The 15,979-nt window shown below is 44.6% G+C and overlaps 2 protein-coding genes across 2 annotated transcripts in view; one reads left to right on the top strand and one right to left on the bottom strand.

The window, feature by feature from the left end:
* The window catches only part of myo10l1 (myosin X, like 1), an 18,022-nt gene extending 10,516 nt beyond the window's left edge, over positions 1-7,506 (bottom strand). The window contains exons 1-8 of the mRNA XM_088399831.1: positions 7,228-7,506; positions 4,014-4,112; positions 1,216-1,374; positions 833-1,020; positions 592-726; positions 326-450; positions 183-196; positions 21-105 (exon numbers count right to left, since the gene is read on the bottom strand). Coding sequence (XP_088255957.1) covers positions 21-105; positions 183-196; positions 326-450; positions 592-726; positions 833-1,020; positions 1,216-1,374; positions 4,014-4,112; positions 7,228-7,248 — 826 coding nt within the window. The 5' untranslated portion in view covers positions 7,249-7,506. The remainder of the gene's footprint in view (positions 1-20; positions 106-182; positions 197-325; positions 451-591; positions 727-832; positions 1,021-1,215; positions 1,375-4,013; positions 4,113-7,227) is intronic.
* atg9a (ATG9 autophagy related 9 homolog A (S. cerevisiae)) lies at positions 1,223-15,979 on the top strand. The gene is made up of 22 exons (XM_088399832.1): positions 1,223-1,365; positions 4,433-4,545; positions 10,540-10,700; positions 10,794-10,846; positions 11,169-11,319; positions 11,395-11,438; positions 11,631-11,695; positions 11,772-11,921; positions 12,018-12,159; positions 12,226-12,366; positions 12,435-12,555; positions 12,659-12,834; positions 12,901-13,023; positions 13,083-13,270; positions 13,356-13,509; positions 13,644-13,823; positions 13,908-14,120; positions 14,193-14,422; positions 14,509-14,626; positions 14,695-14,959; positions 15,019-15,167; positions 15,399-15,979. The coding sequence occupies exons 5-22, from the start codon at positions 11,217-11,219 to the stop codon at positions 15,405-15,407; spliced, it is 2,571 nt and encodes an 856-aa protein (XP_088255958.1). The 5' UTR covers positions 1,223-1,365; positions 4,433-4,545; positions 10,540-10,700; positions 10,794-10,846; positions 11,169-11,216; the 3' UTR covers positions 15,408-15,979.

Genomic DNA, 15,979 nt, shown 5'->3' with positions numbered 1-15,979 from the left:
TGATTATCAAGCAAACTTGCTTTTATGCTCTTTGTTGGCTCCCGCCAGCAGCGCGTAGAAGATGTGGTAGTTGCGTTCGCCGGGGTTCTGTCGCACCACTCGGTTCTGCGACCAATCAACCCAATCGTCAACATTCCCGAAAACAAAAACAACCCTGTCACAAATTATTTACACTCTGTTACCTTTTCCAGTAAATCTGACACAATGTGAATCAAGGAAAATCACTGATTAATCGATTTTTTGCTGATTTTGAGAGAGCTAAACTCTTTTATGCTAATTTTTTAATTTTATAACATTTAACATTTTTCTAGGCTGACGAGGATACAATCGATGACGCAGCCTCCCTGGATGTTGCCGCACTCCGAGAAGTGAAGCTGGATGAACTTCCCGAAGCGGCTGGAGTTGTTGTTGTAAACAGTCTTGGCGTTCCCGAACGCTTCCATGATAGGACTGTGAAGAAAATGGAGAAGGTGAGGGCTAATTCAAAACTCTTAGGATAAATCTTTAAGGACGTGGCAATTCAAAACAAGTCTCTAATAGCAACTACTCAAAACAATTTGCCTCTTTCCAGTCGTCAATATTAAATAGTACCTGCTCTGTACAATGGCCTGCTCCACGTGCGTGCTTTTCTCCGACAGTGGCGTCGCAGCCGACTTTTGGCTCATCACCGACAGGAACTGGAGCAACAGCTTAGTGCTTTCCGTCTTCCCTGCTCCCGACTCGCCACTGACACACACAAATCAGTATTGAAACTTTGACTGAAAAATTGAACAGATTCAAATAGACCGCCAGAAATCAAAAAGCAAGATTTGCCGTAAAAATCAAATTTCACCTGATGAGGACACACTGGCTGTCGTGTCTCTTCCAGATGCAGCGGTAGCATTCGTTGGCCACGGCAAAAATGTGGGGCGGCAACTCGCCCAGTTGATGCTTGGAATAGAGATCCACCCGTTCCAAGTCGTAGAGACCTGGGATCTGCTTGTAAGGGTTGACGGCCGCCAGGATGCTGCCGATGTTTGTCTGAAAAAAGCCATCCCCAATTAACCTTGGAACATCAGCGCCCGTTAGCCTACTTCGCTAATTAGCCCTACGGCAACTGGTAGCATTTTATATGGTGACAGCATTTGCGAGGGGTTAAAAGAGAAAATTGTACTTAAAATGATTTGAGGAAGTCAAAAATAACAAAATGCCTCAAACTGAAAGATAATTTCTCACATAGATGTTGTCCTTCTGGTAGCGCTGGTGCAGGTTATGCATGATGGCCGCCTCGTGCAACTCAGCCAGCGCCGACATGTCTTCCACGCCGTCCACGCTGGATTGGTGCATGGCATACACACGCTCCCTGGTGACCTCGGCCTGCTGCAGGTACAGCACCTGATGACAGACACATGTCAATCACAACGGACGTATACTTTTACATAGTCTTCATATGATCAGAATTAAAGACTTTCTCCTTCAGTAAATGTGACACACACGCACACACACACACACCCTGATAGGAGATAATGGCCGTTAAGGTCATCCATTCATTGCTTCAAACGTGTCCAAGAATAGGAAGTATGGCCTTTTCAAAGAGTGCTTTGTTAATGTCACAGCTTGTGTCCCTCCGGGCTATATTTGCTAGCCTTTTGTGTCCGCTTCCTTTTTATTTTTTTTACAATTTTAGCTGTGTCAATGAAAATTTCACCCAAATTAATATTGGGGATTTTTGTTTAAATTTGGAAATTTTCTATTGTTTCTATCATGGCCACTATTGGCCTATTAAAACACATGAGAATGATATTTTAATTCCTTGTCATTTACTGAATTGAATCATATAATTTTGGTTTATTTATATATATTTTTTAAATATTTCTTCCAGATTACAACATTTTAAATTTTTTAACAAAGCAAAGAAACTGGACGATAGCTTCCAACATGTCTCTCGTGTCTGTTACGTAAAAGGAAAGCCTCTTTTTTTTTATGTACTAGATTTATCTTCTGATGCGTGAATATGCTTTGCATGATAACAGGCGAAGCGCCTCATGTGATTTAACATATTAATTTGGAAGACAGAGCAATAAAAACAGAGTGAGAAAGACCCCTTGGCACAGTGACCGATATAATCATACTTTTCCCCTTCCGACCAAACTCAGGATGAACTATCAGATACTTGCAAGCTGGTTGCACTGACCTGGGATCAGATGACCTTCATGGCTCATCGTTTAATCTCATCCTGGCTGCTACACAGGAGCCGCTTTATGATTATTAAATCATTCTCACCATTGGAAAATGTTCCATTCTTCAATCCGGCGCAAACTATATTAGCATATTTGTTGTATAGTTGTTGCTGCATTTTTTTTTCCGCCCCCCTTTTTTTTTTTAGCATGCACTACATTTGCATAAGTGTGTTTTTGTGTCAAATTAATTAAAAAAGCGGGGAGTGAGTAAGCGCATGAGTGTCCTCTGCGGCCGCCCGGTGACACTAAACTGATGGGGAAGAGGAATGTGGGTCATCCAGCTTGCACTATACCACAAAAATAGCGCTTTTTTTTTTTTTGCACAGTCACATTTCGGTTTTATTTGCGAGCATGTGTGTGTGTGTGCTCGTAAAGCATCCCCGCAGCATGTTTCCTGCTCGAGTGAGCTCTCGCCACCGCGCTCGAAATCCAGGTCACGTCACACACACGCATCGATGCTAACATAACCTGCGTGTGCGTTCGCGTTTGCGCACGTTATCTGCGCGCATGTTTGCGTATGGAATGAAATTAGACACACAGGAGCTGGTGGCGTCTGTGCGTTTTGTCTGGCGTTGGCTTTCTTGTGTCGCAATAAACGCATATTTGATAAAAAAAAAAAACATTTAAAAAAAGGATAGCGATTCTGTGACGGTAACCATGGCGACCGGAGAGGAACCCCACATGAGATATGAGAGCTAAATTTAGAGTTGCTATCGGGATGTTAGGAAGTTGTTTCAAAAGAACGAGGAAGCACCTTTTCATTTCAATCATATCTAATTACACAAGATTCTGAATTCTTTCCCATTCTGAATTTTACTTACATTTATTACTTGAAAGTATAGGGGTTCACATATTGAGCCTTGTGGGACGCCACATATTATTTCAGTTTATTTTCCTTACTTGGAAGACTTTAATCATTTAAGGAATAATCAGAAAGCCCAAAATACAAAATCAAAGCAGCATTTGGTTATGTCAGCAAAACATTGCCTTCAGCCCCCTCCGCCAAAATAATGTAATTGAAGGTTTGAGATCTCGTTAACAAGGTGCGCATGATGATCTAATCTGCACATCTTGGCAGGGGCACACATTGTAATTTGGATTTAATGTTATTGAGCCCAGCACACACACATACATATATTTCTTCTCTCATACATTCATATGTCAAAACAATATTTTTGTACTTTCCTGCTTGACTACAATCTTAAAGTCTGCCTATCGCACCAAATACCCTCATTACTCTTCTGGATTATGAATGTCCTTAATTTGCCCAACCCCCTCGCTCGTTCCACATACAACGAAGCTCCCCGCCGTCCTTCCTCCCCCAGTTCGCTTTTAAATCAGCCCTTACTGGAGGTGCTGAATATTTGTCATGCTGGAGGGCTTAACAAAGTTAAAACCATCCAGGTCATTCTTGTATTATTTTTTTTCTTCTTGCAACTATATTTAACAGAACTGCTGCAAAAGACAAAGGTTGAGACATCAATCTGACGGCATCAGAACATTGCTGATGCTTAGGCTGGAGCATGAAAGGACAGCACAGAACTCCAATTTACCGGAGAGTCACCTTCAAACGTTACATGACTCAGCGTTGGTGCTTCAAAATGAGTCTCAGACCTCTCAGGCTCTCTGCTTTGGGATTAATTACTGTTCTTAGAATGAATGCAAATGTGGCGAAGCTGCCTTTAGCTGCCTTTCATGGCAATGTGAAGCTTAAATGCAGCTAACACTCCATGCTGAGTGCCAAGCTTAACATCTGACATGCTTGAGGTTTGCTATGCTTGTGTGTGTCCTTACCTCTCCATAGTCTGTAGTGACCACCAAGGTTCCATCTCCGCAGGAGTTGACCGTGGCCGGAACCAACTGCTCCTTCTCCCTGACCCAAACTCGGGCCCCCTGGAACACATAGCAGTTTATTCTTAGAATTGTGAGGCGAAGTTTGGAGCTGATTTATTTTAAGTTGTAATAACAGTGTTCACCACTAGATGGCAGATATGGCACTCTTGGTCTTGCTGAGAGGAAAAGCAATGTCAAAATCAAAGTAAATAACAGCTGTATTTAAAAAAAGCTTCAACGTGTCACGCATTATTCCGGTCAGGCCCGCCCGAGTGCACAGACAGATGTGTTTAATGAGAGATAAAGACTGCAACATCTGGACTTTCCACCTCTGTAAAGCAACAAGCTCTTAATATCTGTTTGCTTCTGTTGAATGACAGGTCAGAGAAATCAGAAAACCGAACCCAGTCAGTGACCCGCTCGTCTTCCCATCTATTGGATTCCGGCACATGACCTGATGACCACATGACCTCAGTGGCTCTCCACCCCATTGGTACGTTCAACACAAACAAATGTGTGCATAGCTTTACGGTAATTGCTCTTTAGTCTCATATTGATCCAGTCACTTGGTCGGTTATGAAAGACCAAGCACAGCACTCTGATATATATCCCTCCCATCCCCCCCAATTCTCCCCTCGTGTCTTGGGAATGACGAGTCCAGACAGGGAGGGATGGCCATGCATGACAACAAATCTTTAGCGGGCGAAAAGACACGGAATGTCACCAAAGCAGAATCCTTCCATCCGTACACTCGGCCTCCCCCTGTGAAATACGATCCTGGTAACCCAAACCTAACCAAGCCCTCCATCTTGTTGAAATGCTCCATTAAACCTCATTGTGAAATCATGACCCCTGTGACCTCATGCCAAACCTCTGACTCCAAAACGAAGAAGGATACTTGCACAAAAATAATATAGATAATAATAATTGATAAATAATATAATTTCAGGCGGTACCTCATAATCTTGCGATATATATATATATATTTAAAGCTTTTACAGTGAGTGGAGTTCCACAAGGCTCAATACTCTGACTTCTCACAGTCCTATATTGCAAAGCAAAAAAAGAAATACATTTGTATCCATATTGATTTGGTGTAAAAGGCTCATCCAGAGCTGTCATAAAGCACTCTGATCCCTCCCTGAGCTGCATGACGGCCATGAAAGTGTGTCAGTAATATTCCATTAAAGGTGATAACACAATCGGGACAGACGGGCTTTCAGCAGATTATAGCGGCGGCAAATGAGATCTGACTTTTTCGTGTGGGTGTGTTTCGGTGTGAGCGGGACGTATGCTTGTCACCTGTCCTGTGGGAGTCACATTATACACGATTACAGTTGAAACGGAACACTGCCCCAAAATATTCGATATGCATTAGCTGCACAAAAATGTTCATTTCATTTTCAGAATCGAACAATATCTGTGTTTTTGTTTGTGTGTCTGTGTAAACCTAAATCCTCTTTGAGAGGCTCGTTTTAAAGAGCCTGCTAATTATTCCATTCTCGCTCATCTTGGATTAGACTACAGTCTCTTGCTCTGTCACACACACACACCATGGCAACAGGACTCTACGGCAACAGGGCGCCATGGTAACAGGCTCCTTCTGTTGCCGTAAATGGATGCTGGGAGATGGAGTTCTAGTTTTGCTGAGTGTTAGACTAAAAAAAAAACACAAAACGCTTAAAAACGTTTTAAAATAAAAAAAATATTAAGTGCACCAATTGAATGTGAGTTGGCCATATGCCATGTTCAACCCTTCTAGGGGGAAGGAAGCATTTTGGGAGATGCTATTTTAGTTGCAATTGCCCTAGTAGCATAGACTTGATGCCTTTCGACAGCAATAGTGGTGTCCCACCTACACGCCGGTGCATGAAAGTAGGCTACAGCAAAGGACTCATGGCACTGAGCTGTAGCTTAAGGGAGGAAGGAGACGAGCCGAGGAGAAAAAAAGTCAAATGATGCAGCTTTCTGAGCAGAACAAATGTGTTGGGAGCTTCAGAATATAGGTCACACATCTCCAGCGACTCTTCCCTCCCCTCTTTGCCTGCACTACTTCAAATCCTGCATAATTTCAAGCACAATCGAGACGGGCAGAAGCCACGTTGAAATATGTATCACACGCACGTTCTGTTCTGTTCAGCGTGCAAACAAGATGCTTTTATAGTGTGGCTGGTCCTCTATTCTAGCTTCCAGCACATGATTTAACCACCGATGAATATTTTAATGCAGTTATGAAGTTCTTTGCATAAAACACCAGCCTCATCGTGTAAAAGCTTTCCGTATTTTTTTTTTAAAAAAAGCTAAATACGTCTGCAAGGAAAAGTCTGTTACTAAACAAATTATTAATTATATTTTCAAAAAGTTCTGCCATTTATTTGATAGCTTCATTTGTTCTGTGTATAGTTAGCATATCAGCTAGCATGTAGTGTTGAGCAGAAACTTTATACCTTTGATTAATTGGCTGGATGAATCAAATTATAAGATTTTTTTTTTCTTGAAAACACAACAAAAATGTGACATAACTGGTGCAATTAATACAAATTTTTCTTCAATTCTTAAGTGACCAACATATTTTGGGATTCTTTGTTAGCAAATTGTTGCTATTCAGTCAGGCTTCACTGCAGGAATGACTTTACACTTTGCAAAATAAAAATACATTCACGTCCCACTTGAGTTGCAATGCAATCTCGCCGATTCCATTCTTCCACCACTCCCCACGGCAGACACCATACCCTCCCCCCTTCCTTTTCCAGCTGTGCACCACCCCGATACGTGCACCTTCCCCAAAGTGCACACAAAAAAATCGTTGAGGAAAAAAAAATCCTCAATATGCACAGAGATGAGGGCGTTCCAAGCTTCTTTTTGCAAAGCCCAGCCCGCGTTAACAGATTTGCCTGTTAATCCAGACCAGAGCCTTATGGAGGCGAAAGAGTGTCAGCTCTCGTTTGGGCCAATTTGTTTTTCATCCAAGCTCTGCGGTCTGTTCTGCAATGTGGCCGTAAACTGAACATCATGCTCGGCTTGCGCGATACGCAAGGAGGCGGCCCGTTTTCTTAGCATGTCTCCGGGATCGCAACACCTGCCATCATCCCGGGGATAAAAAAAAAATGGAGGAAAACGTGCAACAGCATCTTCACGTCAAAAGTGAATCAAGGCTAAACGATATTTATCTTACCTCCGTGAAAAACCCCTCCATCCTTCTCCGTCAGTTCGCCCAGACGACGCGCGCCGGGCCCCGGCAGAGCGCACACGCTGGCACCGCTCGCCGGTGCGCAAATCTCCGTGTGCTCGCTCCAAAATGCGGATGCTGGATGCGTCCGTGTCCCATTCACATCCTCACCGTCATCATCATCATCTTCTTCTTGTGACAGATCCACGGATGGAGGGAGAGGGGCTGGGAAGGGGGGAATGGGAGAATGTCCACGACTGACTGGGATTCGTCGGAGGGTTTGCTTGTTTTCTGTGGTCTCGTGTGCGTGCGTGTGTGTGTGCGTGGGGTGGAGAGCGAGTCGTGTGTGTGTGTTATATGGGGGTGCATTTATCTCAAACCTGTTTTTGAAAATATGAAAAAACATATTCGCTAGTTTTTCATCATGAAGTTATTTGGTGCATTTTTAAAGATTTATTTCTAAGGAAAACAAATATATTTAACAAAAGTTGTGAAAGTTCTTATCGTCCGAGAGTTAGTTTGTGTATTTTTTTTTTCATATATAGCTACAGTAGAGTAGTTCAGTACTTCAGAAAATAAAGTGGAGACTGAGGGCAGCCAGACAATAACATGGCAGCCAAGTGGAGACTGTGGCACGAGCATAAGAGACAGCAACAGATTGACGTCAACCATGAAATATGTCGAAATTAGCCATATGGAGTGAGCTGTCGAAATAAATCATTTCGTATTGTCGCTCAGGAAAAACAGCCCCGCCCCCTTTACAGCAAATCCAAATGCTGACACCCCCTTACATTAGGGTGAGTGAAAAAGGACAACGTAACAAGTCTCCAAAGACATCATTTTGTTCGTATCGCGACGGACAGATGGTTAATGTGCACTTTTAATAGCCCCCTAACTCCGAGCCTGCTGGGGCCAGGTGCAAAAGCCGAAGTCAGCCCAGCGGCGTGAGGCCTCGTCGGGGTGCGGCTTTGTGAAAGCTCAGCCTCCTCCCCTCTGGAGCCCCGGGGGTAAAAGTGGGGCCCTCCTGCGAGGCTCATTATGTCTTCACCCCACTGCTCACATAGAGAAGATAGACTCAGGAAATGAAGGGATCATCTTTAAAATGAACCTTAAATGCATCATGGAATGCTCGGAATGGCCCAGGTCAACAAATCCACCTGGAGGTCAAATATTGATCGAAATAGACTAAAAAGAAACACAAAAACACAAACCTTGACTGTATTCTCATTCTTTTTTTCCCAACCGATACTCCCGGATGTAATCAAACGCAATCAACATATTCAGCTGGAGGTCTGCTTGGAAGTCGATTCTCTAAATGCCACAGCTCGGGAGATTTTCCCGGGAAAATCCCTGCAGTGCAAAAAGACGGTGGGGGTCGCGGCGGTTGATAATTACATGGCCGAAAGCCACTTGTGCATGACAACACGCACACGTCGGTTAAAATCCCATCACCATGACAACAGTGTGAGCATCTCCTTGGTGGATTGATAGGTTTGTTCTGTGAGAGCAGAACTCTGCTTACTCATCTGACCATGTGAACTTTTTTTTATTTGCTCACTTTCTCCTTTGTGTCCCCTTCTCCTCTTACCCTGACGCTGCAAATTTGTAGTTTGAGTGCATTAGCCATACCTGCAAAATCTACTCCACGTCAATACAAGTGTTGTATCAGAAGATGCAGTTATTGCATCATCTAAAATCACATATTATTGTTTCTATGCTTTGGTAGGTGCTAATGTTTTGGTTAGCATCTAGGCTCATTATGGTGAGATCAACACAAGGTTGTGGAGGGACTACACATTAGAGTCTACCTGTTAAAAGAAGACATCTCCGCATAATGTATGATTAGCTATAAATACTATTAATAAGAATCAGCCAGTGCTGCTGTTTTGGTTAGCAACAGAGCACAAACTGGATCCAATGAATAGACCTGATGACTGTGATCCATATAAAGATGATAATTCAGGAAGGGGCGTATCCTAATTGCTGTGTCTGGAGATACTATGACTTCATCCTGAGAGGCCACACCCACTCCACCTTCCACCCCCACTTGCAACCCCCCCCTGGCTAATGCAATACTACCCACCCGTGGCTTGTATATTGCTGGCATGACAGCACCTCTTTGGGTTCAAATTAGTCGATGAGGGCCCCTCCCAACCCCCCAACCCCTAATTCCCGAGAGACAATTGGGTAATTTAATCGGCCTTGTTACAGCCTGGAGCAGTGCACGTAGTATACTCCAACACACACGGTCCATATATCACGCTGAAAAATGACATAGATTCACCAATTTTGTACAAACTGTTCAATGCAAAAAAAAATGTTAACTGTGCCTGAGCGTGTTATTTTTTTCCCTCTTTCCAGATTCATGCATAATGGATGAAAATTGCGGTACTGTTTGAAGCTAGTTTAGTGCGTCAGTGACTTTCAATGCTTATCTGAAGGGGGGCTAATCCCAATCTGGCCAATTTAAATGACCCCGATCAGTATAATTAACAGGATAATAGAAGTTCTTTTAAAATGTTCAGTATGGAATGGTGCTTTTCGTGCATGTGTGACGTGCAACTCAAGCAGTGTACAAAAGGCCCAGCTGTCCCACCACATGCGTACAGGCAGTAGAACACTATTTAAATATTCAGCGCGGAAAGCAGGGTGACAGAAGGTAGACTCAACCGCGGAAACCTTAATCACGGTAATGCACAGTCAGCTCCTTCATCTTGTTGTTTTGAGGAGGGGGGCAGCACAACCATAACACACTCACGAGTGCATAACAGTGAACCAAATGGACACGTTTTTTTATTCTCTATCACATTTTCTTATGTTTGATATACTTGATCATCTCTATTTTGTTTGAGTTTTTCGTTTATTCTGCTTTGATATTTTATCTTTTCATTAAATCTTGTTTTTAATCATTATTTCCTCGCCTCTGTTTTTAATTTTCTGTTTAGATTTGACTTGTGTATCAATGATCTTTTATAAATTAACTTAACCATATGTTTTTATTTTTTACAATTTTTATGTGTTGTTAAATATCATTTGACCAGGCGGTGGCAGTAGTTCCTCATTGCGCAATGTTTACAGAGGGAGCCCGTCACCTGACAAGGCCCGCCTTTACTCAAATATGATTAGTCGCTGGGTGACGACCTCCTACAACACGCTTTCTAATTGGCTGACGCGACATGTCCGTCATACCTTTGACGCTAGCAAGCGAGTCGCTTTCTGAAAAACAAAAGCTAACCGCGGAAGACGGGGACCAGAAGATTGGAAAGCAAAACATTGGACTCATCAAATTCTCGACGTGCTAATTCGCTCTTTCGTAAGAGAATTCGCTGCGAGAGAGGAACGTGTGAGTCTTCACAAGGTGTGGACCAGGCGGGCCTTTTCGCTGTCAACCACAGCAACAACACCTGAACCAGTTTCACAGCCCACCTCGCCAATGTGCCGTTTGTTTACATCCTCTTCAAAAGAGCACGTCGTCAAATGTAAGCTACATTTTATATATATTACTATTTTACCATATTGATATGTACTGTAAACAGTGTCGTCCTTGATGTCGTTCCCCTTTTTTTGCCTAGTAAGGAATGACGAAGATCCACAGCTGGAGTGGACGCCTTGTGCTGGAATGGAGGTGAGCCTGTGCTGTGATAAACAGATTTTAAAATTTGATTCACCATTAACGTAGGCCTAATCTCGTCCAAGATAATTGAATAAAAACATCTTTGTAGGTTTTCTGGAGGGGGAGTAAAGCTAAATAATAATATTTAAACTTATGTTACTGGTCAACATACACTTGCTACTATTTTAAGTGACTGATTCACTATGATTAAAGTTCAGCTGTTCCAGAGCTTTCTAGTCAAGATGTTATCCTTTGACGGAAAGTTAACTTGCTTATGTTCCTTTTGTCATATTTACTTCCCATCATTTCATTTATGTCGCCCTCGGGGCTGCAGACAGTAGCTGCGGCCGCGGCGACTCATCACTGACGCCGCTCCCCCACGATGGCGCACTTTGACACGGAGTACCAGCGCCTGGAGGCGTCGTACAGCGACTCCCCGCCGGGCGAGGAGAACCTGCTGATGCACGTCCCTGAGGGCGCTAAATGTAGGTGATGCATAAAAATGAAAAAAATCATGGACTCTTATAAAAATCATATTTATGGATTTGTTTGTTTTGCAGCCCAATGGCACCACATCGAAAACCTGGACCTGTTCTTCCAAAGAATATCCTTTTGAGCTCATGGTCTCCATAACTGTTATATCCCGATACTAATAATTTTATACCCCGATAAAGATATATATCCCAATTTAGTGTTTGGGAAGAATCACATAAAATTGATTATCTCCGTATCGAATAGTTATGACATGCAGGAATTTATCTTGTGATCAATTGAAAACGTCCTTAATATATTTTACGTTTATAATTTGCATCAGAAAAATGGCTTCACGTGCATGCTCCTGGGAGAGATCTTCGAGTTGATGTACGTCATACCCGCTAAAATTTTTGAATCGATGCTGCTCAATTGCGTTTTAACGGATTCTGTGTCACCGCCGCAGTCAGTTGCTCTTCGTGGTGGGCTTCACCGTGTTCCTGGCTAACTGCGTGGACTATGACATCCTCTTCGCCAACAAGTTTGTCAACCACACGGATTCCTCCAAGGTCACGCTGCCGGATGCTTTTGTCCCGGTGGAAGTCTGCAATGCACGGTAAGGCAGCTTCTTCCCATCAGGGATATTTATTAATGTAACAATCTCACAGTAGATTTGCATAAACGTGATAACGCTCTCCATTCCGCCCGGCAGTATCCGAGACAACGCGTTCGTCATCTTTGTGCTGATAATTTCCGGAGTGTTTTGGCTCCATCGCTTGGTGAAATTCATCTACAACGTGTGCTGCTACTGGGAGATCCGATCCTTCTACATTCATGCCTTGAAGATGACAATGGTGAGACGATGGTGTCACTCATGCCTTAAAAAAACGATAATAATTTGACTCCTTTGTTTTGACTAGTCGGAGCTGCCGTATGCAACGTGGCAGGAGGTTCAGGCCAGGATAGTGGAGATCCAGAAGGAGCACCAGATCTGCATTCATAAGAAGGAGCTGACGGAGCTGGACATTTACCACCGCATCCTCCGCTTCAAAAATTATATGGTTGTTATTGTCTGCGTGCCGCCTTTGCATCTATCAAAGCTCTGCGTAATCTAAGACCACTTTTGCAGGTTGCCATGGTGAATAAATCTCTACTTACTGTGCGGTTTCGACTTCCACTTCTTGGAGATGCTGTGTTCTTCACGCGCGGTCTCAAATACAACTTTGAGCTGATCTTCTTTTGGGGACCAGGTTGGTTTCTTCGCCGATCATGTTCGTGTTGTGTATCATTTTTCACAAAAACATAGCTTTGTGTTTGATAGCACTTTTTTTTATTTTGCTTTTCCTCCTCCAGGCTCTCTGTTTGAGAACGAGTGGAGCCTGAAGTCCGAGTATAAGAGAGGAGTAAACCGTCTGGAGCTGGCCGACAGACTGGCGTCGCGCATCCTGTGGATCGGCGTGGCCAACCTCCTCTTGTGTCCCGTCATCCTCGTGTGGCAGATCCTCTATGCTTTCTTTAGCTACACAGAAGTACGTACGGCTTCTCGTTCAACTTTTCGATCAAGCGTGATGATGATGATGCGTGTGTGTTTCAAGGTGATCAAGCGAGAGCCCGGTTCTCTCGGGGCGCGATGCTGGTCCCTGTACGGCCGATGCTACCTGCGCCACTTCAACGAGTTGGACCATGAACTCATGTCCAGGCTTAGCAAAGGCTACAAGGTGACTGACTGTAGTCTATCGATAATCATAAACGTTCTCTAACCTCCGTCTCCACACAGGCTGCATCCAAGTACATGAACTGCTTCCTCTCACCTCTCCTCACCGTGGTGGCCAAGAATGTGGCTTTTTTCGCCGGCTCCCTGCTGGCCGTTTTGATCGCCCTGACCATCTACGACGAGGACGTACTCGCAGTTGAACACGTCCTGTCGTCGATCACGCTGCTGGGGGTGTGCATCACCGTGTGCAGGTCAGGATATTGTTCCTGACGAGTTCACATCAATACAATGTCAGTGTGAAGATCGGAGCTGTATGGGGATCGTTTTCGTCCGCAGGTCGTTCATCCCTGATAAGCACATGGTGTTTTGTCCCGAGCAGTTGTTGCGGGTCATCCTGGCTCATATTCATTACATGCCTGACCACTGGCAGGGCAACGCCCACCGATATGAAACAAGAGACCAGTTCTCCCAGCTCTTCCAGTACAAAGCCGTGAGTATGAACGCCAAACCAGCAAATGTGGATTCTTGATGACATAACTCGGTGGACCGGATTAAAGGATGGAGCTGGCTGTGCCCACCCCTCATTTATAATTTATTTCATCATCATGTTTTTCTTTCTTGAAGGTGTTTATACTCGAAGAGCTGCTGAGTCCAGTGGTGACTCCCATCATCCTCATCTTCTGCCTGAGGAGGAAGTCGCTGGAGATCATTGACTTTTTCCGAAATTTCACCGTGGAGGTGGTGGGTGTGGGAGACACTTGCTCCTTTGCTCAGATGGACATCAGGCAACACGGCCATCCTGCGGTAAGAACCTCATGAGGTCATGGTAATCCATCTAATGTCAAATTGGTTTCGTTACATAGTAAAAACGTATCTCTGACTTCGCAGTGGATGTCCGAGGGCAAGACCGAGGCATCCATCTACCAGCAGGCCGAGGACGGCAAGACAGAGTTGTCCCTGATGCACTTTGCCATCACCAACCCGCAGTGGCAGCCTCCCCGGGAGACCACGCACTTCATCAGCCAGCTGAAGGAAAGAGTTCAGCGAGAGGCCACCGGCGCTTCCTCAGACATGCATCCGCCTTCGCTCTCCGAATCTCAAGTATGCACTCGAGCATCCCTCCGTTTACAACCCGCCCGCTGATTCTATCGTTTTGTTCCCATCTCCTTGTAGCCGAGGAGCCTGATTGCCAATTTTTTGGCAGCGCCGTCCGCTCAGCCCTCGGTTCATTTTGGCCGGGATGGTTCACTGAGCGGTCACGTGGCGGCGGCCAGCGACGCCGTGGCGGCCTTGCGCTCGCTTTCCCCAATCAGCAGCAGTCTTCACCTGAGGGGCAGCTTCAGTGGGGCTTACAGGACCGCTGGGAACGCCTCCGCCACAAGCAGGACCATGGCAGGCTCTGGGTACGAGCAGTATATCTGAAAATAATACAGCAGATAATCTCTCAAGTCTAATTTGTTTTTTTGCTCTCTTTACTCAATTCCCAAAGGACGGACGCCCGCACGATGAGTTCAGGCAGCAGTGCATGGGAGGCTCAACTCACAAGTTTGGTCTTGTCCGAGTACGCTTCCACGGAGATGAGTATTCACGCACTTTACATGCACGAGGTAAGTGCATGTGTCCACAGTTGTTCTTGAGCCATTTTTTTTTTTTTTTAACATTTCTTTTGACGCAGTTGCACAAACAGCAGTCCCGTGGCAATGCGCTCTCCCGCCACACGTGGCACAGGCAGGAGAGCGACGAGAGCAGTGACAGCATCCCGGACGAGGTGAAGAGCGTGCCCGGCTCGCGCTATAAACACCTACCACGCTCGCACACCTTCCCTACCACGGCGCCCAGCCCCACCGCCATCCCTACTTCGGCTTCCGATGGCGCCGCCGCCGCGGGCCCGGAGGGGACGGCGTCACAACAGGGCGGCAGCAACCGGCCGCCATACGTCGGTAAGTCGCAGGACAGGCATGAATCTCATGATGAAGTTAACACTCTGCTTCCCACGCAGATATTTTAGGTACAGGGGGGAAGGTGACGAGGTCCGCTCGTGTTCCGATGGGTGGCTGGGCTGAAGAGTCGCACCAATTGGCACCACGCCGCCACGAGTCACTACCGGAGGAGAGCTCGGAGGATGAGTTGCCACCGCACATCCATAAGGTACACGCTGCACCTAAAGTCTGGATCCAAAAGTTGTAATCTTCCATCCAGTTCTGACACACCCGAGTGTTTCGCTTTTGTGTAAACGCCAAAGAGGCGTGGTTGGTTGCATTCTGAGGTTGGGTGCAAATCTGTTTAAAATACTTGAGATCAAATCAAGTATTAAAATGAAAATACCTCACATAGCAACTCTGTTGTTGTAAAAATAATAAACTGCTTGTTTCATTTCAGGTTTGTTAGCTACGACATCAGATCAACCGGTGGATTCCCTTCAATGACACCGAAACACACCACCTTTTCTCTTTGACTCTGATACTAAAAATAATGTAAGAATGGACCCTGAATTGACATTTTGCATGAGATAGTTCAAGGTCAGCGTTATTTTAAAAAAGACAGTGAGTTATGCACACTTGCTGTGAAAAAATAACAGATTCAGGTGGTTTTCGCTACATCTATCTTGAACTAAGGTCATAATGAACAATTCTCAGCTTATGTCGTTAATGCTAACCAAGAGAAGAACAGTTATTTCATCATAGCATTAGCAGCACGACTCGAAATGTCATCAATTCACCATTCTTGATACACTTGAATGATTTGATGTTTGCATGTGTCGCCTGAACGTTTACGATTTTTGTTTTTTTAAATTATGTGACTCACTAAAGGGATGTGCCATAGAGATGATTGTCAATCCAATGAGATGCTGAATGTTATGGGTGTAGTAAAGAGATTAGTTTTATGTTGTTCATAGTAATTGTAAAATAAAGATTTGTACAGATGTAAATTCAGCCATTAAACTGACGTCATCTAATCTA

The sequence above is a fragment of the Syngnathus floridae genome, chromosome 16 (assembly GCF_059516105.1).
Source record: "Syngnathus floridae isolate MCC-2025c chromosome 16, RoL_Sflo_1.0, whole genome shotgun sequence".
Lineage (NCBI taxonomy): Eukaryota > Metazoa > Chordata > Actinopteri > Syngnathiformes > Syngnathidae > Syngnathus > Syngnathus floridae.
Note: the sequence above shows the minus strand (reverse complement) of the source record. Positions and strands in the feature narration are given on the sequence as shown.

What these genes read in the sequence shown, in the direction of transcription:
- atg9a (XM_088399832.1), top strand. Translation starts at nt 11,217, where the DNA reads ATGGCGCACTTTGACACGGAGTACCAGCGCCTGGAGGCGTCGTACAGC. An exon ending in GTGGAAGTCTGCAATGCACG is followed by an intron (nt 11,922 to 12,017) that starts GTAAGGCAGCTT and finishes TCCGCCCGGCAG; the next exon opens with TATCCGAGACAACGCGTTCG. An exon ending in CAACCGGCCGCCATACGTCG is followed by an intron (nt 14,960 to 15,018) that starts GTAAGTCGCAGG and finishes CTTCCCACGCAG; the next exon opens with ATATTTTAGGTACAGGGGGG.